We start from the raw sequence: 23,810 nt of genomic DNA on the forward strand, positions 1-23,810 counted from the left end.
CCATCTGCTCTGCCAGCTCGGGTACAACCAGGAGACACAAACCGCACTGCAATTTGAACAGGGAAAATTTTAAATAAAGAATTACTAACTATAACAAAGGCTTGAAATAACAGGGGATTGACTACTAAGAAGTAAAGAGAATGCCAAAGAACACAGGAATTGCAGATATAAGGAGCAGCCAGTGCCCCCAGGGCTAAGATGAGTGTCCAGGGAAGAGGCTCCCCTCCCCCTAGGCCTGAGATGCAGGCCTGCTTGGAGAGGGCACGGCTGTGGCTCACTGGGTGGTGGTGAAGTCGCCGAGGGGTGGTGTTGGTGGAACTTGATGGAAATCCACCCTCTGGGGTGCAGGGGGGAGTCGTCCACAGAAATCTTCCATGACTTGAAACTGGCTTCGAAGCATCCTGGGGAAGTTCCTAGCTCCTGGACACTGCTGGTTGGTCCTGCTGTGCGAGAGCTCCTCACTGGAGAAGCTGCAGGAGATGAACGCCAGAGAAACAGGAGAAGCATGGCCAGAGGACTACCCAGAACCAGGAAGAGAAAAACTCCACTCCCTCCAGCCCTCCAGTGCCCCTCCTCTACCCACGAGGCTGTACGTGCCAGCTGACAAAGGAGACCTTCAAAGGGCCCACCTTTATGTTTGCAGAGCAGGCAGCGAAGCTAAGAAGCAGTGATTGATAACTGGTGCTCAGTCAAGAGTAATTTAAATGCGGTCTGTTCACAGATGCAAAGAACTTGAGAGAACCTTTAGTTCCTAATGCATTACATTCTCACAAACACTTTGTTATTTTCTAATTTTTGCCAGTGCGGTGGTTGTGTAGTACAATCTTGTGGTTTTCCCGTGGGTTTGAGTGCTTTTTCTTTTGTGTATATGTGTGTGTGTGTGTGTGTGTGTGTGTGTGTATGTGTGTATGTATGTATGTATATATTGGGTGGGCCAAAAGGTTTCTTCAGTTTCTTCCGTACAGTGGCGGTAGTGGCACGCAGTTGTCTTTAACTTCATTCAAAACAATTTTGTTAAATTGTAGGTGACAGCTGTCATATCAGCATGCATTTAAAAAAAGTCTTATCAAAATTGGTGAATTTTTGTGTTTTATTATCGAAGATGGAAGAAAAAAAGCAACATTTTTGGCATATTATGCTTTATTCTTTCAAGAAAGGTAAAAACGCAACCAAAACGCAAAAGAAGATTTTGTGCAATGTATGGAGAAGGTGCTTTGACTGATCAAATGTGTCAGAAGTGGTTTACGAAGTTTCATGCTGGAGATTTCTCGCTGGACGATGCTCCACAGTCGGTAAACCAGTTGAAGTTGATAGCGATCAAATCGAGACATTAATCGAGAGCAGTGAACGTTATACCACGCGGGAGATAGCCGACATACTCAGAATATCCAAGTCAAGCAATGAAAATCACTTGCACCAGCTTGGTTATGTTAATTGCTTTGATGTTTGGGTTCCACAGAAGTTTAAGTGGGGAAAAAAACCTTCTTGACCGTATTTCCTCATGCAATTCTCTACTTAAACATAATGAAAATGTTTCAGGTTTTTTTGCCACATTGTGTGGCATGCAGAACTTTCCCAACCAGAGATCGAACCTGTGTCATCTGCATTGGAAGCATGGAGTCTTAACCACTGGACCACCAGGGATGTTCAAACGTTCCATTTTTAAAACAAATTGTGATGGGCGATGAAAAGTGGATACTGTACAATAATGTGGAACGGAAGAGATCGTGGGGCAAGCGAAATGAACCACCACCCACCACACCAAAGGCTGCTCTTCATCCAAAGAAGGTGATGTGTATATGGTGGCATCGGAAGGGAGTCCTCTATTATAAGCTCCTTGTGGAAAACCAAATGATTAATTCCAACAAGTACTGCTCCCAATTAGACCAACTGAAAGCAGCACTCGACGAAAAGCATCCGGAATTAGTCAACAGAAAATGCATAATCTTCCATCAGGTTAATGCAAGAGCGCACATTTCTTTGATGATCAGGAAAAACTGTTACAGCTTGGCTGGGAAGTTCTGATTCATCTGCCGTATTCACCAGACATTGCACCTTCGGATTTCCACTTATTTAGGTCTTTACAAACTTCTCTTAATGGAAAAAATTTCAATTCCCTGGAAGACTGTAAAAGGCACCTGGAACAGTTCTTTGCTCAAAAAACTAAAGTTTTGGGAAGATGGAATTATGAAGTTGCCTGAAAAATGGCAGAAGGTAGTGGAACAAAAGGGTGAATATGTTCAATAAAATTCTTGGTGAAAATGAAACATGTGTCTTTTATATTTACCTAAAAACCGAAGGCACTTTTTGGCCAAGCCAATACATATATATATATATATATATATATATATATATATATATATTCTGTGGAGATTTGGACAAATGTACAAGGACATGTATCCATCACTGTAATATCATACAGAGAAGTTTCACTGCCCTAAAAATCCTCTGTGCTCCACCTGTTCACACCGCCTCCTGTGCCCCAGCCCCTGGCAACCACCAATCTTTTTACTGCCTCCATAGTTTTGCCTTTTCCAGAATGTCATAGAGTTGGAGTCATACAGTTTGTAGCCTTTTCAGATTGGCTTTTCATTTGGTAATACGCTTTTAATGTTCCTTTTCATGGCTTGATGACTCATTTCTTTTTAGTGCTGAGTAATATTCCACTGTCTGGACGGACCACAGTTTATCCATCTAATGAAGGACATCTTGGTTGCTTCCAAGTTTTGGCAGTTATGAATAAAGCTGCTATAAACATTCATGTGCAGGGTTTTGTGTGGGCATAAGTTTTCAGTTACTTTGGATAAATACCAAGGAGTGTGATTGTTGGATTGTATGCTAAGAGTATGTTTAGTTTTGTAAGAACCACCAAACCATCTCCCAAAGTGGCTGCACCATTCTGCGTTCCCACCTGCAATGGATGAGAGTTTCTGTTGCTCTGCATCCTCACCTGCATTTGTTGTCAGCATTCTGGATTTTGCCCAGTATTCTGCGGTTTTATTTGGTGAAATAGTCTAAATGTGTCCACTAGGTTGTTATTAAATCTTATTTAAATCTTCTAAATATGCTGATTGTTTTGTCTGCTTATTTTATAATTTACTGGAAAGGTATATTATTATTGCCGAATTTAATTGTGGGTTTTTCTCTTCCCTCTATACTTTTGTCAGTTTTTCTTTAATATATATTTGAGACCATGTTATTAGGTGATTCCAATTTAAAATTATACCTTTCTGTGAATTAAGTAATTCTGAAATGACTTTAAAAAAATTTCCAATAATACTTTTTGCCTTAAAGTTTATTATGTCTGGTTTTAAGTGGTTGTATGACTCCCTTTGTAGGCTGGTATTTGCCTCGTATATCTTTTCACCGTTCTTTAACTTTCAGTGCTTCGATAGCCTTATATTTTACATGTCTTGTTTTAAATTGTCTGTTGTTAGATTTTAAAAGATCCAGTCTAAGAGCAACTGTCTTTCAATTGGAACACATATTCCAATGATATTTAATGTGATTACAGGTATATTTGTGTCTACAGTTACAATAAGAAGTTAATTAATTTTGTATAAGTACATTGTTTTGGTAAGGCATTTTAATATTAACGTCATACCCAAAGTTTCATTGTGGTGAGAGACTTTTATAGTTAAAAGAAGCAAACAAACTTCCTGTTTAATAACGTGGAGTATTTCTAACTAAGATGTATTTATTTGGTGTTTTGAAAAATTCTTTTAATCATGTATCTTTTTTGCCTTTATAAATCCTCAGCTTTTCGCTGTGGTCTGCAGTTTTTAGGCAATATTGCCTCACGGAATGAAGATTCCCAGTCTATTGTTTGGATGCATGCTTTCCCAGAACTCTTTTTGTGAGTATATTGATAGAGTTTTTCTGACTTCTGAAAAGATTATGGTTCTATCAATTCCCGAACAGGAGAAACTAACCTTTGGTAACAGAACTCAGGACAGCAGGTGCTCTTGGTGGGTAGTGGCGGGTTTAGTACTGGCTGGGAGAGGGCACGAGGTAGGCTTCTGTATCTTGATCTGCGTGGTGGTCACGTAGGTATATACACATCTCATTGGGCTGTACACATAAGGTTTATGCCCTTCATTGTATGTCAGTTTTTACTTTAAGTAAATAAAAGTTTTGGTTAAAGTAAGGAATGCTGTTAAGGACACATTTTTTATAAGAAAAAAGCCATAAAATATTGACGTATGGGCAATGAATTAATCATGTGTTTATTAATTGAGCATTTCTTATATGCTCGGCACAGTGCTATATGTTTTGGTAGGTATGGAGAAGTATAAGATGTGGATAACCAATCTGTTTATGTAGATTGATTTATGGTGTACTTTCCCTGGTGATTTGCTACTGTGTTTTGACCAGCTGTGTTCATAAGAAATGGAGCATGGAGATGAAAGGTGAGCAGGTGATGGAGGAAGGATAGGTAATAGGAAAGGCCCCATCCTGGGGCAGGAGGCCTGGCTTCTAATCCAGGTTCTGTTGCCAACCAATGGGGTAACTTTGGTGGTGGCAACAATATAAGCAGCAGAGCAGCTGTCGTTTGAATGTCCAGAGCTGGGTCTTTTCTGTATATTTCCCGTCCTTTACCCTTTGCCCTGTGGGGCAAGTGGTACTGTCCCCATTTGGACAAATGAGGGAACTGACACTTATCACTGGTAAATGGCGTAGCTGGAACCGGAACCCCATGCTGCCCTCTGGATCCGAAGCCTACGCTCTTTAAATACCAGCTGCCTAAGTTCTGTGCTGCCTTCCCTGGTTGTATAGGTTTTCTGGGCTCATCTGTATGGTGTAAGGATCAGATAAACGCTAATGTTATCCCTAGCTCACTGAGCCTGTAACCGGTTCTCAAATTCCTGCAGATAAGTAGAGTTGAAGGCATAAAATCTTTACGGTTAATAATAATTGAGCTTAGGTTGGAAGGAAAGAATTGTGGAATTCAAGCTGTAGGAATAAAAATTACTTATTTTTGAGAATTCATTCCTTTCAAACATTTTGAATACCTCATCTCTGCCAGGTTCTGAGCTAGAGGAGTAGAATAAGGGTAACTTAGATATATTCACCACTCCCCCAAAGCCCGTGCTATAAGCATGTTGTAGTGTAAGAACTGATGTATTAATAACACAGGTGAATCCAGGTGTCATAGGGACACAGACGAGAGGCCCCGAAGAAGGCCGTCAGAGGCGTTTACTTGGCAGTTACGTGGTGGTTTTACATTCGTTATCAAATCTGATCCTCACGGAAGCCCCCTGAGACAGGCCAGGGAGGTCTCGTTATTATATTCCACTTTTATGTCAGGAAACACACCGAAAGAGGTTATGTGACTTCACTCTATATGTGTTTGTGAGACAGATACAACCAAATTTGAATTCAGCTTTGGCAGGTACTGGCTTTGTGCCTTTGGGCAAGTAAAGTCAACACATTCTTCATCTGTAATAAAGGATAAAACCTCCTCCAGAAGAGTATTATGAAGTTTAAATGAAAGAAAAAAAATCCTGCCATAGTGCATAACCCATAATATAATTGAAAATTGATAAATTAGTGACCTTTCTAAGATCACATAGCTGATAGGTGGGTGAACCGGGAGTTATACGGAGGCTTTTGACTCCAAATTTTATTTCTTGCCAATATATCATCTTTCCCTTAAACATTCTGTCCCTCAGACTGTTAAAGAAATGTCTGTAGTCATTGAAGTATCATCTTATGCCTTTTGATTTTTTTCTAACAAGAATGAACATTTTAATGCTTTATAAATGTAATCATTTTACCTTTTTCTTTAATCAGATGCTATTTGCTTTCTGCCTCTGACTCATAAGTGAACTGCCGCTTTTGTATTGGGTTCTCTGTGTCGTGACTAATTTTCAATTTGCTGTTTTTGCCATAAATTATGTACTTGTTTAAAAGTGTTGTAATTCTTCATTAAATCCTTAAAAATATCCTATATACTGAACTTGTTAAGGGGATTATTACTATTTATGAGTTATAATCATGTTTTATCATGCTGCTAAGTTGGGCTAACACCCTGATTTCTTTTTGGAAGGTCTTGCTTAAATCATCCAGACAAAAAAATTGTTGCCTACTCATCAATGATTTTGTTCACATCCCTTAATTCTGAAAGAATGAAGGAGCTGGAAGAAAACCTCAATATTGCGATTGATGTCATAGAAGCTCACCAGAAGCAGCCTGAATCAGAATGGCCGTGAGTATCTTGTTAGAAATGTGGCTGCTTAAACATCCTGACATCACTTTCCTGGTAGAGGTTTTAAGTAAAAGTTTGAATTATAACAATTGAACAGTAAGTTTAAGCTTAACATATGTTGAAAAACTAGGAAAAGATCCCGTTTCTAGCCTTTCTTGTTTGTAAAGAAATGTGCTTCTCTGATGTCCTTTCTATTCTGACTTCTGCTTTGGATGGAGTATATTTTTGATCCTCTCCCAAGATAATTTGTTCTATTTTCCATAAAGCTGGAGTATTACTTACAGGCCCTAAATGTCTTTGTGGCATTTTATGTTTCTGATTAGTGGGACCCCACCTCCCTCATAAAATATTACCACAAAATTTCTGCATTTACAGAAATAGTAATTCTGCAAAAGAATTTAATTACAAATTTAAAGTTTATAGCTTAGAAAATATTAAACGTGATTGAGACTCTTCTTGTTATAAAGGTCTTTATCTTTGGTTCTTCCCTTGAGCAGATATAGGGTAAGAAAGTCAACACAATGAATTCTGAGTGAAAGTTGAGAATTTGCTTGTAACTTCGTGCAGCCCCTGGAATGGAAAGTATATTATATTTAGAAAAACAGTCCCAGCAACTAACATATAAAAACTCATGCATAATTGACAGCCATTTAAATGACCATTTTTGAGTTGCAAGAAAAAAATCTCCCTTGTCACTGGCATTCCATCATCATTGCCTTGTATATCTAATATTATTTGCCACCAGGATTATACACTCAATGTTATGCCATAAGGTGGTGTAGCAAAGAATTCCAGTTGTCTGTATGGATGTCCAGTCAGAACGCTTTTTTTCTGCCTGTATTGTAAACTGTGAGAGACAGTTCTTATCCTTTAAACAGTGCCAAAGTAAAAATGCTGCTATCTTTACTCACTAGTAGATGTTTACTATTTGTTGAATGAAAGAAAGAATAAATGGGTTTTACTCCTCATTGGTTTGACCTGAAAGCAGCATGAAGAACCAGACCCTAGCTCAAGGTTTAAGTTCACCCGAACTTCTTTCCAGAGAGGCTGCCGGAGCAGAAGTACCTGGGGAGCATCCCAAGAGGCACCACAGAAGTCAGGAAACTGAGCATTTGTTTTGATTTTTAGGTGAATGAGGAACCTTAACTAAGGCACTGAACTTCTGTGGGCCTCTTCTTCCTTATTTCTAAAATGAAAGAATTGATTTAGGTTAGAAGTTTCCAGACTTCTGAATTTCGTGTCCCATATGTTATTTTAAAGGCATGTGGACATGGTTACAAACTCACTGGAATGGTTGGTTTGGCACAAGGACTGTTGGGTAGCGACACTGCCTGTCTTGCTGTCTACCTGTCTGAGCTTGAATGGCAGTACCTTAAGATGTCATTCTTGCCCTTTGCTCTGATGACTTTACCTTTTTAATTATATTTGGTTAAAGCAAACGAGCCAGTATTCAGTTCTGGTGACTTTTAAATCATATGGTTTTGCATTTGACTGGTTACCTGGTGAGCACAAGCTTGACGTCATTGCCAGTCAGTACTCATTTGACTGGTTACCTGGTGAGCACAAGCTTGACGTCATTGCCAATCAGTACTTACCTGAATAACTCAAAAGTGCAAAGGAATGCTTAGGAGATTTACCTGGAAAATGAGTAGTCCATCTGCACCTCTGTGGGTACCCAGAGTTTTTCCTGGGTTGATCCTGCACATCCGGGAGCTGCCTGTCTGTACTTCCCTGGTTTGGGGCCTGGCTTACACTGAGGAGTAGTGCCCAAGTGGCTTTGCTCTATCTTATTGAGGGCCCACCGTGAGACATTGCTGAGAGCACTGCCCGCTATGTCACAAGACAAGGGGCTCTGGTTTCTCTGCAAAGACTAATTTCCCTTTTCATGAGGGATCTGATTTGCTTTTATCTTGGAAAACCCGTGGATTAGAAACTATTCCTGCTTTGTGCAGGCTTCTAGGAAATTCAGAAAACATGCAGATGCTTGCTCCAAACATTAATTAATTAATTCAGTAATTATTGATGGAGTTCTTGAAGTGTACCAGGTACTGTTCATGGCACTGGAGATTCAAAATTAATAAGACGTTACGTTTTAGTGAGAGACAGATAATGAACCTAAAACCCCAAATAAATGTATAACAAATATCAGATAAATTGGAAGAAAAATACACAGAATGTGTACTGAGCTGTCCCTTAGAATGGTACTTGACTTATAGTAAACGCTGTATAGTATTAGCTAGTATTTTATTAGTAGTAATACAAACATGATTGGTACAGAAGACAGACAGTGGAAAAAACAAGAATCAATGTTGGATCTTTTTTTTTTTTTTTTGGGGGGGCCATGGCATGCGGGACCCCTGCAGTGGAAGCACGGGGTCCTAACCACTGGACCGCCAGGGAATTCCCATGTTGAAGCTTTTTTTTTTTTTCTTTTTTTGCCATAAGCGGGCCTCTCACTGTTGTGGCCTCTCCCGTTGAGGAGCACAGGCTCCGGACGCGCAGGCTCAGGGGCCATGGCTCACGGGCCCAGCCGCTCCGGGGCACGTGGGATCTTCCCGGACCGGGGCACGAACCCGCGTCCCCTGCATCGGCAGGTGGACTCTCAGCCACTGCGCCACCAGGGAAGCCCCTGAATCTTGATTAAGTACTCTGGTGAGGTGAGGTGACGCAGAGTAACTTTGTGCTACTTTAAAATTTGGAGGTCAAGGAAACCTTTCCCGAGTTGGTGACATTTGAACCGAGAACTGGGTAGCCAGTCATTGGAAGATCTGTGGGTAAAGGTGGAGACAGATTGGGAAGAACAGTCCCAGCAGTGAATACACAGGATGCAAAGACCCCAAGGCAGAGGCCTCTGTCGCAGGACTAGGGAGACCAGGGTTTGGACAGTGTAGTGGGTGAAGGGGTACCTGGAGGCCAGTGATGTGGGGCTTTGTGAACCAGGAAAAGGCGATCGTTTTACTCTTTGCCATGAGAGGCGATTGGGGAGTTTTAAGCAGTGTATGGAACGACCTGGTCTGTGTTAGTTAGTTAATTAGTTAGTTAGTTATACATACTTATTTATTTTTGGCTGCGTTGGGTCTTTGTTGCGATGCGCAGGTGTCTCATTGCGGTGGCTTCTCTTGCTACGGAGCACGGGCTGTAGGCGCGTGGGCTTCAGTAGTTGTGGCGCACGGGCTCAGTAGTTGTGGCTCGCGGGCTCTAGAGCTCAGGCTCGGTAGTTGTGGCGCACGGGCTTAGTTGCTCTGCGGTATGTGGGATCTTCCCTGACCAGGGCTTGAATCCATGTGCCCTGTGCTGGCAGACGGATTCTTAACCACTGAGCCACCAGGGAAGTCCCTGATCTGTGTTTCAAAGGCTCCCTCTGATTGCTGGACTGAGGTTGAGCTGTGGGGAGGGGAGAGGGAGGAATGGAGGCTGGGCTGCCTGTTAGGAGGCAGTTGTAGTTGTCAGGAGGCCAGGGTGGCTTAGATGAGGGTCGTCGCAGTGGGATGAAGAGAGATGAATAGATTGCGTGTGCTCTGCAGGCGGAGCTGGTGAAGCTTATTATGGATTCGATTTTGGGGGTGAGGTGGGAGAGAGGAAGGCAAGGGTGGGAGCTGGGTTTTTGGCTTGTTTGAGTGAGGTGGGTGGAACAGTTTGGGGTGGGGCTAGGGGACATCAGGAGTTCGTTTTGACTGCGTTAAGTTTGAGGTGCCTTCTCTACATCTGAGTGGAGCTGTCTTGCGGCCTTGTTGACACGTATGTCATCCTGCATATGGGCAAGTATGATTGTAGGATAAATTCACGGTTCGCAGTTACTCGCAGAGAATGTCTTTTATAATTTTGACAGACACTTCCAAGTTGTCCTTCATAGATGTTATACTAGTATATACTTCCCTTGGCAAATTTTGAGAGTAGTACCTGGTTTCCTTTATCATTGCTAACAGAGTGTGCTATCAAAATTTTGGATTTGCCAGTTCTGCCAAGGTTTAAAATAGTATCATTGTATAGTTTTATTTTGTATTTTTCTTGTTATGAGGTTGAGCATCATTTTATATATTGAGGAGTCTAATTTTCTTTTATGTACATTCTCATTTTCTTCACCCATTTTTCTATTAGGATGGCAGTCTTTTCTATATATGTAGGAATATTTTTTAAATTAAGGATATTAGTCCTTTGTATGAAATAAAATCCAAATTTTTTTCTCCCTTTTTTGTCTTTGACTTTGCTTCTGGCACTTTTCTTCATGTAAAGTTTTTGATATTTTAGTAGATGAAATTGCCGGTCTTTTTTAATGTCTTAAGATTTTTGATAATAGCTATAAAGGCCTTTTCTCCACTTAGTTTTCTTCCAGTACTGTATCATTTCAGTTTTGATGTTTAGGTGTTTGATCTGCTTGGAATTTATCTTGGTGTAAAGGTCCCAGTATATGGACCTACTTTCATTTTAGCTCCAGGTAATGCTGGTGGTCACAGCAACAGCACCGTAGTGGATCTTTCCTTTGTCTCTGCCCCATTCCCTGCACCCTTGACCACCCCTGTGTGTGGAAAACGTTTTCAATTCAAGTTCCACTTCTTCAGCACACATTCCAGCATGTAGAATAACTCTGTCCTTCACTGAGTGTGTCTCAGTCTGCTAATTGGGCCGTAAGGATTTTATAAAAATATTGATCAGAATACAGTCACCATGCATTTTTTAGGGTATTTTGTTTGTTTAGGAGGAAATTCCCCAAAGTGCCTTTTATTTGCACAACCTGATCGAGTTGGGTTTGTTGTTTCTTGTCTGAAAAGTGTTTCATATGTTTTGTCTGCTTTTGTAGTTGTTTAAGGTAGGAGGTCAGTTGTTCATCTGTTATGCCTGGAGTTGCAGGTGATAGTTGGAGATTCTAACCCTCACTGTTTAGCCACTGATAGAAGTAGACGAGCATCAGTGTAGATGTGGGTGACCTCAGTAGTACTGAGATGGGTAGCCACCTTCACGTGAGTCTGTTTATAGAACATTTTCTCAACACTTGGAAAATTTACTTTCTTTTCAACTGTCTGCATTATATTCACTAAGATAGACCATAGTCTGGGCTATAAAAAGTCTCAGTGGATATATGAAAAGGATTGGAAGCATACGGAATATGTTCCCTGACCACAATTAGCCTAGAAAACCATAGCAAGATGATCTAGAAAAATTCTAAAGTTTTGGAAATTAGCACATCTAAATAATTGATTTGTCACAAAGGAAATCACAAGGCAAATTAGAAAATCTTTTGAACTGAAGGATAATGAAAGCATACAATGTGTGGGATAAAGCTAAAGCAGGGTTGGGAGGGTAATTTATAGCTTTAAGTGTTTATGTCAGAAAAGTAGGTCTGAAATCAGGGACTGAAGGTTCTACTTCATGAAGATAGAAAGAGAAGAGTACAGTAAATCCTCAGTAGAAAGAAGAAAATAAAAGGACACAAGTCAATAACATGGAAAACAGAAAAAAATAGAAAGGATTAACAAAGGCAAAGTTGACTCTTTAAAAAGATCAACAAAATTGATTAAGAAAAAAGAAAGAGAGCACTAATGACCAGTATCGCGAAAGAAGGCGTGGTTGTCACCTCAGTCTTAATAAACTCAAAGCTTGGTGAAGCTCCCTTCAACTGACAGTTCTGTAGGCTGAGGGCTGTTTACAATAACATTCAAGGACATAAGTGTTAGGTCCCGAGTCCCTCTTTAAACCCTGGTAGTATTTTATTGTTTATAATTCCCTTAGTACACTGCTCCTCTTTCCTTCAAGCAGTCTTTTCAAGTCCTTTTGTGTCACCTCTCATTTAAATGCTCTCCCTTCCCTCTGCAACTAGGGATTCACCGAACTCCTGATTCTCCTGTCCCATCCATCGCCCCTCTTCCCTGCAGCCCTCTAGTTAGATAAACTTTGTTGTTTCTGTAATCCGTGACGTGTGCCTGTGTGCTGCACCTAAGACATTTTTCTCTAATTATCTCTCTATGCGTGTGTCTTTCTCCACCCTTAGAGTTTGGAGTTATGGCTTGGGACCTAGCCCCTCGCACACAGTATTTGGCACATTGTGTTTTTGAATGAATGTTCTTGTGGGAAAATGTTTTGAGCTCCAAATAGGTGAATTATGGATGAGCTTTAGGGTCACAGTTTTGTATACCTGGCGTGATGTGCATGAATTTCTGTTGTCGCTGTTTGATGACCTACCTAAATTGACGTGAAAATTGAGAATTTTGAATATTACCCATTATTGTTGGAAATATTTACATCAGTGCTGGTCACTTATTTGAAAGGTTGTGGAAGAAACAGAACATGTGTTTAGGTTTTGTGTTTGTGTGAAGTGACGCTGTGTCGTGGTAGTTAACATGCCTCATTTGGCTACCGTACTTAAAGGCATACTTTTGTTCTGTTATTTATTAAGAAGTGATTAAATAAACCGTGTTTGTCAATATAAACGCTTTACTGTCATGCTTATTCATAACCTTGGTTATGAATAGTATATTCTTTAGTTCGTAAGTCTTCAGATGCCCTCTGGTAAATACGATTCAGAATTAATTAATAGTACTATTCAATCTTTTTAGGTGTCACAGTGGTACTTTGAAGAAATATGCTTGTAATCTTTGCCTCAAGGGTTTCCCCAAGTTGATCTCTAAGTTTCGATGAGTGCATTGCTTGACAGTGAGGATGTTTTCTTGGTAACTTGAGGGCTCTTAAGGAGTAGATAATCAAGCCAGTATTCATTACTGTGTTGTTGGCGTATGTTTAAATAAAAAGTATGACATGTCTATTTCTCTGGTTAATTTTAGCACTAAGTTTCTGACTAAAACAATTTAATATGTTTTATTATACCTGAACTTGTAGCTAAATTTCATATTATTGTTTGAACTATAGTGAAGTATTTTTCTTTCTCAACTTAGATAAAAACTATAGTAGGCCCTTTCCTCCAGTTGAATAAATTTGAATCATTTCAATACATTTTTCAGAAGTAAAATCGGAGAAAAATATTTTGAGGGTTTTCATTCTCTTTTAGCTGCTAATAGAAAAATAGTATGTGAACCTCTAAAACATTTGAAGATTACAGCTAATGAAAAATTCAATAAACAGGAGTACTTTTATGTATAAGATATGCCTATAAAGTAGGTAAGGCCATGTCTATTTTACTATGTTTGTAGTAACCAGACCTTTCCCTCCTTTTTTCTTAGGTTCTTGATTATTACAGACCATTTTCTGAAAAGCCCGGAATTGGTTAAAGTCATGTATGCCAAAATGAGCAATCAAGAAAGGTAACCCCAAAACCCAGTGTGGTTTTGAGTATTTAGCATTCCATATCGAGTACTCTGTACACATGACTGAAAAGCTGTGTGGTTTCGTAGTTGGCACAAAATCTCTAAATACATGTTTCTGTGTCAGTAATGGTTTTAAATTGGTTGGTTAACATTACAGCGCAGCCACAACAGGCAGTGATTTACGTAGGGTTGCAGAATCCAGGTTGGCGCCATTATTCAGTAAAACCATATTAAAAAATGTTAAGAACAAAATGTTATGCTTGTCCCTCGATTTTATAAAAGTAAAGCGTGCGGCTGTGTATCACAGCTGTATAGGTGAAATGTGCTTGCCTGCTCGCATCCCTGCCGCCATGATTTGGGATGCGCTCTGCTAGGTTCATAGTTTTCCAGTAGATATTTCAGACTGAAAGAAAATCAGTACCTCTCTGTGACCTTCGCTGGCCGAGTAGGGGAAGAGCAGTGCCCTCCGAGCCCAGAGACCTTAGTACCTTGGCTCTGTGCTTTGTTGTCATAGCAACTCTTTATGTGACCTTAGCCAGGTCTTTCACCTTGTTTGGATTCAGTTTCTTGACACGTAAAATTAGAGGATTGAATAAAGTGATTCCTAGTACTCGGTCCATTCCAAGAGTGTATGTTTTTCCTAACCTGATTGGAAATGTTGCCTTAGGAAAATAAAACTTACTCAGAAGGCACAGATCTAATGATCAAAAACCGTAAAAAATGTTAATCTTTTGATTGTAGTCACAATTTTGATAATTGCTGTGGTTTTGAAATTCTTTCTGTACATTTGGGTTCCAACAGTTAATCTTTATGCACTCCTTTGTAGTCTTGTTAAGTAGTGTTTTTTCCTTCTTTAACATCTTTAACAAAAAGGAAAAGTTTGTGCTTTTAAAGTCAGCTTAAATGCCATATTTATAAATCCAGTACCCCTGCCACCACTGTCGTATGCCTACTTCTCTTGCAGAAAAAGACTTAAAATACGTAATATGAAGAATAGCGCTGTAAGTTAGCAAACTGCTCTGCAGTAAGGGGTGTCTGAGCGCAAGAGAATACACAGTTTAATATTCAAGTCTGTGTTTTCCATATTCCCGTCAAACGATCTATTGTTAACCGACCTGTTTCCTAACAAAATGAGGATGGCAAACTAAACACTGTCCATTTTGATTTACACAGAACTTGTAGCCACGGCTTTCCTACTTCATACAAATTCCTTACTCAGCTGCCACCTCTTCCCCGTCCTCTATTTTTCTTCCACAGGAGAAGTGCTTTTGTTTCATCACGTCGTCTGTTACACATTGTATCACGTCACATACCTGCTTGCCATTGTATGACACCAGTGTTAGATTGTTAGCTCTGTGAGGGCCAGGATTTGGTCTTTTTTATTCTGTGGTGTCCACATTTCCTAGCCACTGGGTGGCACGTAACAAGCGCTAAAAAAAGTTTTTGAATGAAAGCTTGTGTAGAATGAATTTTTCTTACTCATGAAAAGTTTTATCTGGTATATTCATTAATGTAACATCACCTGCTGGGTTGGAAACCTCAGTTATCCCCACCGCCTCCTCCACTTGCCGCTTTACACTGGCCAGTAAGCCTTACCGAGCATATCACCTTAGTATGTGTGAATTCACTTGCTTGTCACAGCTCTGGTTTACATGTCACCTTTGACTGGACTTTGGCTACAGCCTGTCTAAAAACTGTGATAAAATACACATAATCTAGAATTTACCATCGTACCCTTTTTAAAACGTACAGTTCAGTAGTTTAAGTGTATTCACATTGTTGTGCAACCAATCTCCAGAACTTTTCATCTTGTAAAATGGAAACTATACCCATTAAACAACTACCCCCATTTCCCCCTCCCCCAGCCCCTGGCAGCCACCATTCTACTTTCTGTCTCTGTGAACTTGACTCCCCTAAGTACAGTTGATGCTTGAACAATGCAGGGCTCAGAGGCACTGAACACCAGCGTCAGAAACCCGAGTGTAACTTACAGTCGACCTCCGCATCCGAGGGTCCTCTGTGCCCTCGGATTCAGCCAACGGCAGATCATGTAGTACTGTAGTGCCTGTTTATTGAAAACATTCCACGTACACATGGACCCACACAGTTCAAATCCATGTTGTTCAAGGGTCAGCTGTACCTCACGTAAGTGGAGTCACACAGTATTTGTCCTTTCATGACTGGCGTATTTCACTTAGCACAGTGTCCTTAAGGTTAGTCCATGTTATAGCACGTGTCAGCATTTCCTTCCTTCCTGAGGCTGAATAATATTCCACCGTATGTATTGACATATGTCACATTTTGCTTGTCTAGTCGTCCATCGATGGACAACGGGGTTGCTCCACCTTTCAGCTACTGTGAATGATACTGCTGTGAACAATACTGATTGTTCTAATTTTTGTTTTTCCCTTCTCCTCTGTCATCTACTGAACTGCCTGCATGGGTCTTGCCCTGCCATTTAGTGGCTTATGTAGCTCGTTACAGGATGCAGTTAGACTCCATGGTGTGGTGTTCAAGGCCCTTTTTAAGCGTAGCTTCATTTCCAGCTCCTTCTCATTCTCCCCCAGTCACCACACTGTAGCCGCACAGAACTCCTGTCAGTTTTCCAGGCTTCCCCTTTGGCTTCATGCTTTTGTGTGTGTCCTTTTCTCTGCCCGAAATGTCCTGACTACCCCCTCTCCTTCTGGTGAATACACACTTGTGCTCTGTTGGCCCTTTTCAGATACTGCCTGCTTTCTGTTGGCTCTCCTGACTTTCCCAGGCAAAGTTCTTTGCATCCTCATCTGCACGTTTATCATGATAATTTGCTTTTCTGCTAGAATATGTATTCTTCAAGGACAAAAACTGAATCTTGTGAGTTCTCTATTCTTAACACCCACCAGAATCAGTACTGGAACAGTGTTGGAATGGAAAACTCTACTAATATCAAACACTTACTGAAGCCTGTCTGTAAGACGCCGTCTCTGTTGATACTGTAGACAGCAGATGGCTCTGTCAGCCAAGAGGAGGTGGTGTGCTGCCGTGGACCTCGTGGGTTGGCCGGTTCCGGTGGAGCTCACTGTGGGAACTGCTGAGTCTGCTTGCTTGTCTTTGCTCAGGGGCGGGAGGAGGGGATGGGGTCTTGGCAGGAGCGCTCAGAGTTCTGCGGCTGAGTAGAGGCCGCTGGGTTCCCTGTTGACTCGTTTGGGGCAATGACAGATAATTCTTTGTTCAGAGTGGAACGTTGACAGAATAATAGGATTGAAAAGATACGCTCTTCTCAACAGGGATGTATAACGAATTAACTTCTCCCCTTGCACCTGGAATGGTGCTACACACCATCCTGTGAGTACCGAGAAGACAGTCAGGACATTTTCTGTGTTCTGTGGTTCAGATGAGGGACTGCACTGGAGATTCCTGGGGGGCCTTTGTGGTGTCTCAGCTGGGAGCACACACCAGAGGCCCCTGAGGCGAGCCCAGGCTGTGGCCCTGACCTGCTGAATTAGAGTATACGGTCTCGTTGGGGCTGTTAGATTTAAAATGCTTGAGGCTCAGTCAGCGAAACAAGCACTGTATTCATTAAGCACCTGCTGGTGGTCCCTGGGTCCCCAGGGTGCACAGTCCCCACCCGCCCTTAGTGTGGGCGCGTAGGGAGGGGAAGCGCCCTGTGAGCTCGGAAGCTCTTTTCGTGTGCTGGTTCTTTTAGTTGTCACAGTTAGTTGACGGCTTCACCCTGGTAGTTTATTTGGACAGATTACTTGGTGAAGATACTTTGGATACAGGGTCAAAATCAATTCACATGGTATGATTCAGCAGAAATGAGAGCCTGTGTTTATACAATTTTCTTGTCCCCCTTCCCGGCAAATTGGAGTAATATTGAATTAAACTAGCTGCTCTTGGAAACCAACTTTTGTAGTTTTCAGGTTTATAATTTGTATAGCATAGTAGTTAAGAGCAGAGGCTAGCTGTGCCACTCACTACTTTGGGCAAGTTCCTTTTTGGAACTCTGTTCATCTGTAAAATGAGGATAGTAATGGTAGGCACCCCCTGAAATTGTCGTGGTTACTAACTGAAATGTATACAAAGCTCTCAGTGCTGGCATGTAATCGTCACTCAGTAACTGTGAGTGGCCATTTCTGCTTCCATATTTCTGCTGTTATTACTACTTCTCCTCTGATGATCTTGACTTTTTCCTCCAGGTAGCATCACTGTTACGTATGAAGGCAACATACAGCCATTGTCATTTAATCCTCAAAAAGACCTTGTGAAATAAGCATTATTCTTGCCATTTAGGTATTTGCCCTGGGTTACAAAGGTAGCAGAGGTGGTATTTGAACTCTTGTCTGTATGATGCCAAATCAGTGATCATTTTCCCTGTAACGCACTAACTTCTTATATCTGTAATTTATGAAGGGACTAATGAGATTAATTCAGCAACAGCTGTCTGCCTGTATCTTGGTTAGCCTGTTTTCCAGGTTAATAAAAGTTTTGGCCTTTGTGGCATGCCATTCTACAAATTATACAGGTGGAGTAGTTATTCATAATTTGTTGGAGATGTCAGTCTTTGAATTAGAGAAATTTTATTTCCAGAATTATAGGATATTATTTCCTGCCCTAGAACACTCATGAAACTCCCTCTCTCACTCTTTCCCCCTCCGCCTTTGCCCTTCACTCTCATAAAAAACTTACTTGTTTCAAGATGGTGCAAGCATGGCTTTTGAAATTGTAGACTGCATCAATTTAAGCATAACTTTTTTTTTTTGCGGTATGCGGGCCTCTCACTGTTGTGGCCTCTCCCGTTGCGGAGCACAGGCTCCGGATGCGCAGGCTCAGCGGCCATGGCTCACGGGCCCAGCCGCTCCGCGGCATGTGGGATCTTCCCGGACCGGGGCACGAACCTGTGTCCCCTGCATCGGCAGGCGGACTCTCAGCCACTGCGCCACCAGGGAAGCCCAAGCATAACTTTAAAATATGAATCTTGCTATAGAATTTTCTCCTAAAATCCTTCACATGTACATTGCTGTCAGTTTTTTTATGAAACAGGAATCATCATCTTGAGGACAGGGTATGTAACTGTTCAATCAGAAGTGAATTAGAAGTGGGACACTAATGACAGCCAGTGATTGAGAGATAAAATTATAGAGTGACTCTGAGCTGAGTGGTGTGTCTGGTGAGTCTGAGGCAGCTCAAGTGATGATTTCTGGTTTAAAGGAAGTGAGACTGAGGTGTAATAATTTTAGACAGCTAGTCTCTGACCTCTTTGACTGGGTTGGTTTGTTTTTTCCCCCTGGTTAAATTATTTAGTTAGTTAGTTTTGGCTGCGTCAGGTCTTAGTTGTGGCACGGGATCTTTTGTTGTGGCATGCGGGCTTCAGAGCACGTGGGCTTGGTAATTGCAGCACGTAGGCTCTCTAGTTGAGGCTCTTGGGCTCAGTAGTTGTGGCACGTGGGCTTAGATGCCCCGCGGCACGTGGGATCTTAGTTCCCTGACTGGGGTTCAAACCCACGTCCCCTCCATTGGAAGGTAGATTCTTTACCACTGGACCACCAGGGAAGTCCCTGACTGGGTCTTTCTACTTTTGCATCCTTCACTCTTGAGTGAATGGATTTGTTAGACCACTTGTGTTCTGTTATGTTTTCAAGGAAGTATTTAGTGTGGTTCCCCCGAGACTGGAAGAAGTAAGACATTCCACATTATGTCCCATTTTCCCTGACTGCAGTACTTGTCAGTACATATATGTTTTCTGGCATAGAAGTGGGGATGGCGAATGAAATGCACAATCAAAATAAATGCTTCTGAAAGAAAATTTCCTACTTGAATTATATGTCCTGTGTGTGATTCCTTTATTTTATGAGAAGGATTTTTTGTTTTGTTTTGTTTTTTGTTTTTCTTTTTCTTGGCCGCGCCATGTGGCTTGTGGGATCTTAGTTCCCCAACCAGGGATTGAACCCGGGCCCTCGTCAGTGAAAGTGCGGAGTCCTAACCACTGGACTGCCAGGGAATTCCTGAGAAGGATAGTATTTGATGGTGGCTAGAAGTAGAGGGAGTTGGAGAGTTAGATGGGGATTCTGGGTGGGAGAGCCCCATATATCAGACTAAAGTTTTTGGACGCACTCCTTAACAGTGGGAGCCTTTAAAAGTTTTTATTGGCAGATGACTTAATATAAGTACAATCATTTAATGAAGTATAATTTATTCTCTGGTAATATTCAAGCTTGGTTTGTATTTTTATATTTTAAAGATTTATTTCTGATTTTTTCCCCCTTTTTTCCTTCCAAATCACTCATTCCCCATCTCCTTAGATCTCCCATCTTGTAATCACCTGACAGAGTGTAGAGGTGCACCTCCTGAGCCAGGGAGAAGTCTGAGGGAAGCACTGCCCCTGGGTGACTGTGTAAAGCAGGCAGGAAATCTGCATTGACCTTACGTCTTGGGACCACCTCCCAGGTCTCCCCCCGTCAGCCGGTCCCCTTGGACCCCAGGGCCTTCCTGTGGCTGCTGGACAGCCTGGATTACCACCACCCCGTGGCCCACCTTTTGTCCTGACCCCACCTGACTCCTTCAGGATCTGCTCCTTCCTTGTTCAAGATCTGCCTGGTGTTTGGTCCTTTCCCCCAGTTATGACCTGTCTCGTTCCTCATTCCTCTTCACCGTGTTCTGGGTAGTAGTCCACTGGGTGCTGAACTCCCTAAAGCCAGGGATCACGACTTCTTAGGCCTCGAAGTAACTGCCAGATTACAAAGAATATTTTTAGGGCAGACATTTGGGTTCCTCTTGAATCATACATGCTAGGCGGCCTCTTCCCTAGCATTCCCGGAGGACTGTCCTGCTCGGGGAAGGTGGGAGGCCTGGCTCTGGGCCAGAGCACCCCGTTCATCTTCAAAAATCATATGTGAGTTCGAGAAAACAAACATACCCCAATACTGAACTACTTGTTGTTCTTTTGTGCTCAGTCGAGGGGATTATTTGTTTGTTTTGTTTTGGATTAATCATTTCTATAAGAAATCTGAGGTTTTGGGAGCTCTGAAAATTGCTGAGGCCTGTGGGTGACATTAACACACTGATGATCTTTGCCAGCCTCTGGCTAAAATACAGGAAGAGTTCAGCACGTTTTATTTTCTACTTGAAGCAGTAACCAGTCCTTACTTTTCTCTTAGTGAGACATGCTCCCTGCCTACTAATACAAGTGTATTTTCCCCCATTCGCTGAGCATTTTAGATATTTGTATCACTTCTGATGTAGAAATACATGAGAATTATGCATATCAGAAAAAAATCCCAATCAGAATGTGATTTGGAGAAACCTCCTACTTGATTTATGCTGGATAGACTGTTCTGTGTATGATTTGTTTTTCCTGGGAGAAGGGAAGAGATTGTTGGATAGAAACGTTTAAGTGATAATTTAAATATTGAAGTAAAAATGGCACAGGGTTGGTCTTCAGATTTGTGTTTTTTGTAAAGTAAAATAATGAAACAAACAAAAAACCCAACCTTCACAAGACAGATAGTAGAATGAGTGGGTAAAGCGTTTTGCCCAGGAGACAGATTGAATCCTGTGTTTGAACCCTGCCGCAGCAACTCAGTATGTGTGACACTGACAGGTAAATGGATTAGCCTCACTAGGCCTTATTTCCCCCTTTGCTCTTGGGGCTGTTGACGGTATCTGCCTCATGAAGGTTTTGTGTAGATTGAATGAGGAAATGTATGCAAAATGTTTAGCTCTGTAGTAAATAGTGAATAAATGTTAGCCCACTTAACCTTGCTATTGTTATAGTAGATGTAAATACTATGAAACTTAATTTGACAACATTTCTGAAATGTGGAATTATTCCAGTGCTGAAAGTAATGGATATAAAAAGGTGCTTGTTTCTGTAACCAAATCACATCAAAGAAATCAAGATTTAAAAAAACAGGCAGTTGATGAAGATTAATTGTATTCACAAAAAATATGTTTTCCCGAGCTGGACATTATAAACAAGTAAGGAATTTAAAAATAAAAATATTCTCTTAAAATGGCTTCAATATTACATATTCATGTAAAAATCTTTTATGTTTTATAGGGTTACGTTGTTAGACCTTATGATAGCCAAAATAATGGGTGATGAGCCACTGAGCAAGGATGAGATCCCTGTGTTTTTGAGCCATGCCGAGCTGATTGCGAGCACTTTTGTGGATCAGTGCAAGACTGTGCTGAAATTGACCTCTGAGCAGCATGCTGAGGATGAGGTAAGAGAACAGACAGATTTTCTAACTCAGCTAGGTCCTCTAAGGACAAAAGCTTTAAAAACTATTATAGGGACTTTCCTGGTGGTACAGTGGTTAAGAATCCGCCTGCCAGTGCAGGGGACACAGGTTTGAACCCTGGTCTGGGGAGATCCCACATGCCGCGGAGCAGCTAAACCCGTGCGCCACAACTGCTGAGCCTGCACTCTAGAGCCTGCGAGCCACAACTGCTGAAGCCCACATGCCATAACTACTGAAGCCTGCGTGCCTAGAGCCTGTGTTCTGCAACAAGAGAAGCCACCGCGATAAGAAGCCCGTGCACCGCAGCGAAGAGTAGCCCCCGCTTAACGCAATTAGAGAAGGCCTGCACACAGCAACAAAGACCCGACGCAGCCATACATACATACATACATACATACATACATACATACATACATACATACATACAATTATGTAAGTAACGTATCTGCTGCATGTTGGTGGGTGCACTCCCTCTCTAAAATTCCTGTGTAGGGGCCTTTGGGACGTGATTAGGTCATGAGGGCCCTCATGAATGTAAGTAGTGCTCTTATAAAAGACACCCCAGAAAGATTCCTTACCCCTTCCACCTTGTAAGGGCACAGCGAGAAGTTGGCCATCTGAAGCCTAGAAGAGGCCCCTCCCCAGAACCCAGCCACGCTGGCACCCTGATCTTGGGCTTCCAGCCTCCAGAGCTGTGAGAAATAAATGTTTGTTGTTTATAAGCCACCCTGTTTGTTGTATTTTGTCATAGGAGCCTGAGCTAAGACAGTATCCTTATTTTAGAACAGTTACGAAAATACAGAAAAGGGAGAACAGTGCCCTCATTCTTACCATCCAGAGTTAATGACTTAAAATAATAGTTAATATATTTTTCTAGGCAAATAACATCAAATACATGCATGCATACATACACACATACACAAACATATATATATATATAAAAAGTGAAATCATTCTGGGCTTCCCTGGTGGTGCAGTGGTTAAGAATCCACCTGCCAATGCAGGGGACACAGGTTCGATCCCTGGTCCGGGAAGATCCCACGTGCCACGGAGCAAGTGAGCCCGTGTGCCACAACTACTGAGCCTGCGCTCTAGAGCCAGCGAGCCACAAGTACTGAACCCACGTGCCACAACTACTGAAGCCCACGCACCTAGAGCCCGTGCTCCTCAACAAGAGAAGCCACCGCAATGAGAAGCCCACGCACCACAACAAAGGGTAGTCCCCGCTTGCTGCACCTAGAGAAAGCCCGCGGGCAGCCACGAAGACCCAGTGCAGCCAAAAATAAATAAAATTAATTAATTAAAAAATGAAATCATCTGTACCACCAATTTGTAAGTTCCTGTTTTTTCTTCTCCTGAATGTGTGTAAGTTGCATGAGGGCAGAAGTTTTGACTGTTATGTTCATAGAACTGTGTACATAGTAGGTACTTTAGTGAATATTTGCTGAGTGCACAAACAGGCAATACATAGTGAATGTCTTTTTAAAATGCCGGTGTAGGGCTTCCCTGGTGGCGCAGTGGTTGAGAGTCCGCCTGCCGATGCAGGGGACACGGGTTTGTGCCCCGGTCTGGGAAGATCCCACGTGCCGCGGAGCGGCTGGGCCCGTGAGCCACGGCCGCTGAGCCTGTGCGTCCAGAGCCTGTGCCCCGCAACGGGAGAGGCCACAGCGGTAAAAGGCCCACGTACCCAAAAAAAAAAAAAAAAAAAAATGCCGGTGTAGCATTCTGTGTAAACAATTTACCATGATTATTTGTCTGTAGTCTGTGTCTTTGTAGTTATGTCTTCATACATTTTAAAATTCTCCTCGAGCCTACCCTAGATCATTTAGGTCTTTTCTTTACTAAGGAGATGGACATTAGCTTACAGTAATTCTGTTTCCCTCCTCTTTAATTCAGGAATTCTCTTCATTTTTGTCTGCTCCTTCCTTCCCTTCTGTCTTAAAGTTAGCATTGTTCTTTCTCTGGAATACTACTCAGCAGTAAAAAGAAATGCACTTCTGGTATAACAACAGAGATGAATCTCAAACATAGAGTGGAAATAGACTAGAGAATACGCTGCATGCGTCCATCTCTGTGAAATTCTACAGCGGGCAAAACTTATCGATTATAACAAAGCAGCTCAGC

At 41.8% G+C, this 23,810-nt stretch overlaps 1 protein-coding gene across 1 annotated transcript in view; it reads left to right on the forward strand.

Moving 5' to 3' along the window:
• Window positions 1-23,810, forward strand: part of ATXN10 (ataxin 10) — a 153,585-nt gene that overhangs the window by 34,077 nt on the left and 95,698 nt on the right. The window contains exons 4-7 of the mRNA XM_082666280.1: window positions 3,760-3,856; window positions 6,050-6,208; window positions 13,381-13,461; window positions 21,503-21,668. Coding sequence (XP_082522406.1) covers window positions 3,760-3,856; window positions 6,050-6,208; window positions 13,381-13,461; window positions 21,503-21,668 — 503 coding nt within the window. The remainder of the gene's footprint in view (window positions 1-3,759; window positions 3,857-6,049; window positions 6,209-13,380; window positions 13,462-21,502; window positions 21,669-23,810) is intronic.

Source organism: Grampus griseus, assembly GCF_964374135.1.
Source record: "Grampus griseus genome assembly, chromosome: 11".
NCBI lineage: Eukaryota > Metazoa > Chordata > Mammalia > Artiodactyla > Delphinidae > Grampus > Grampus griseus.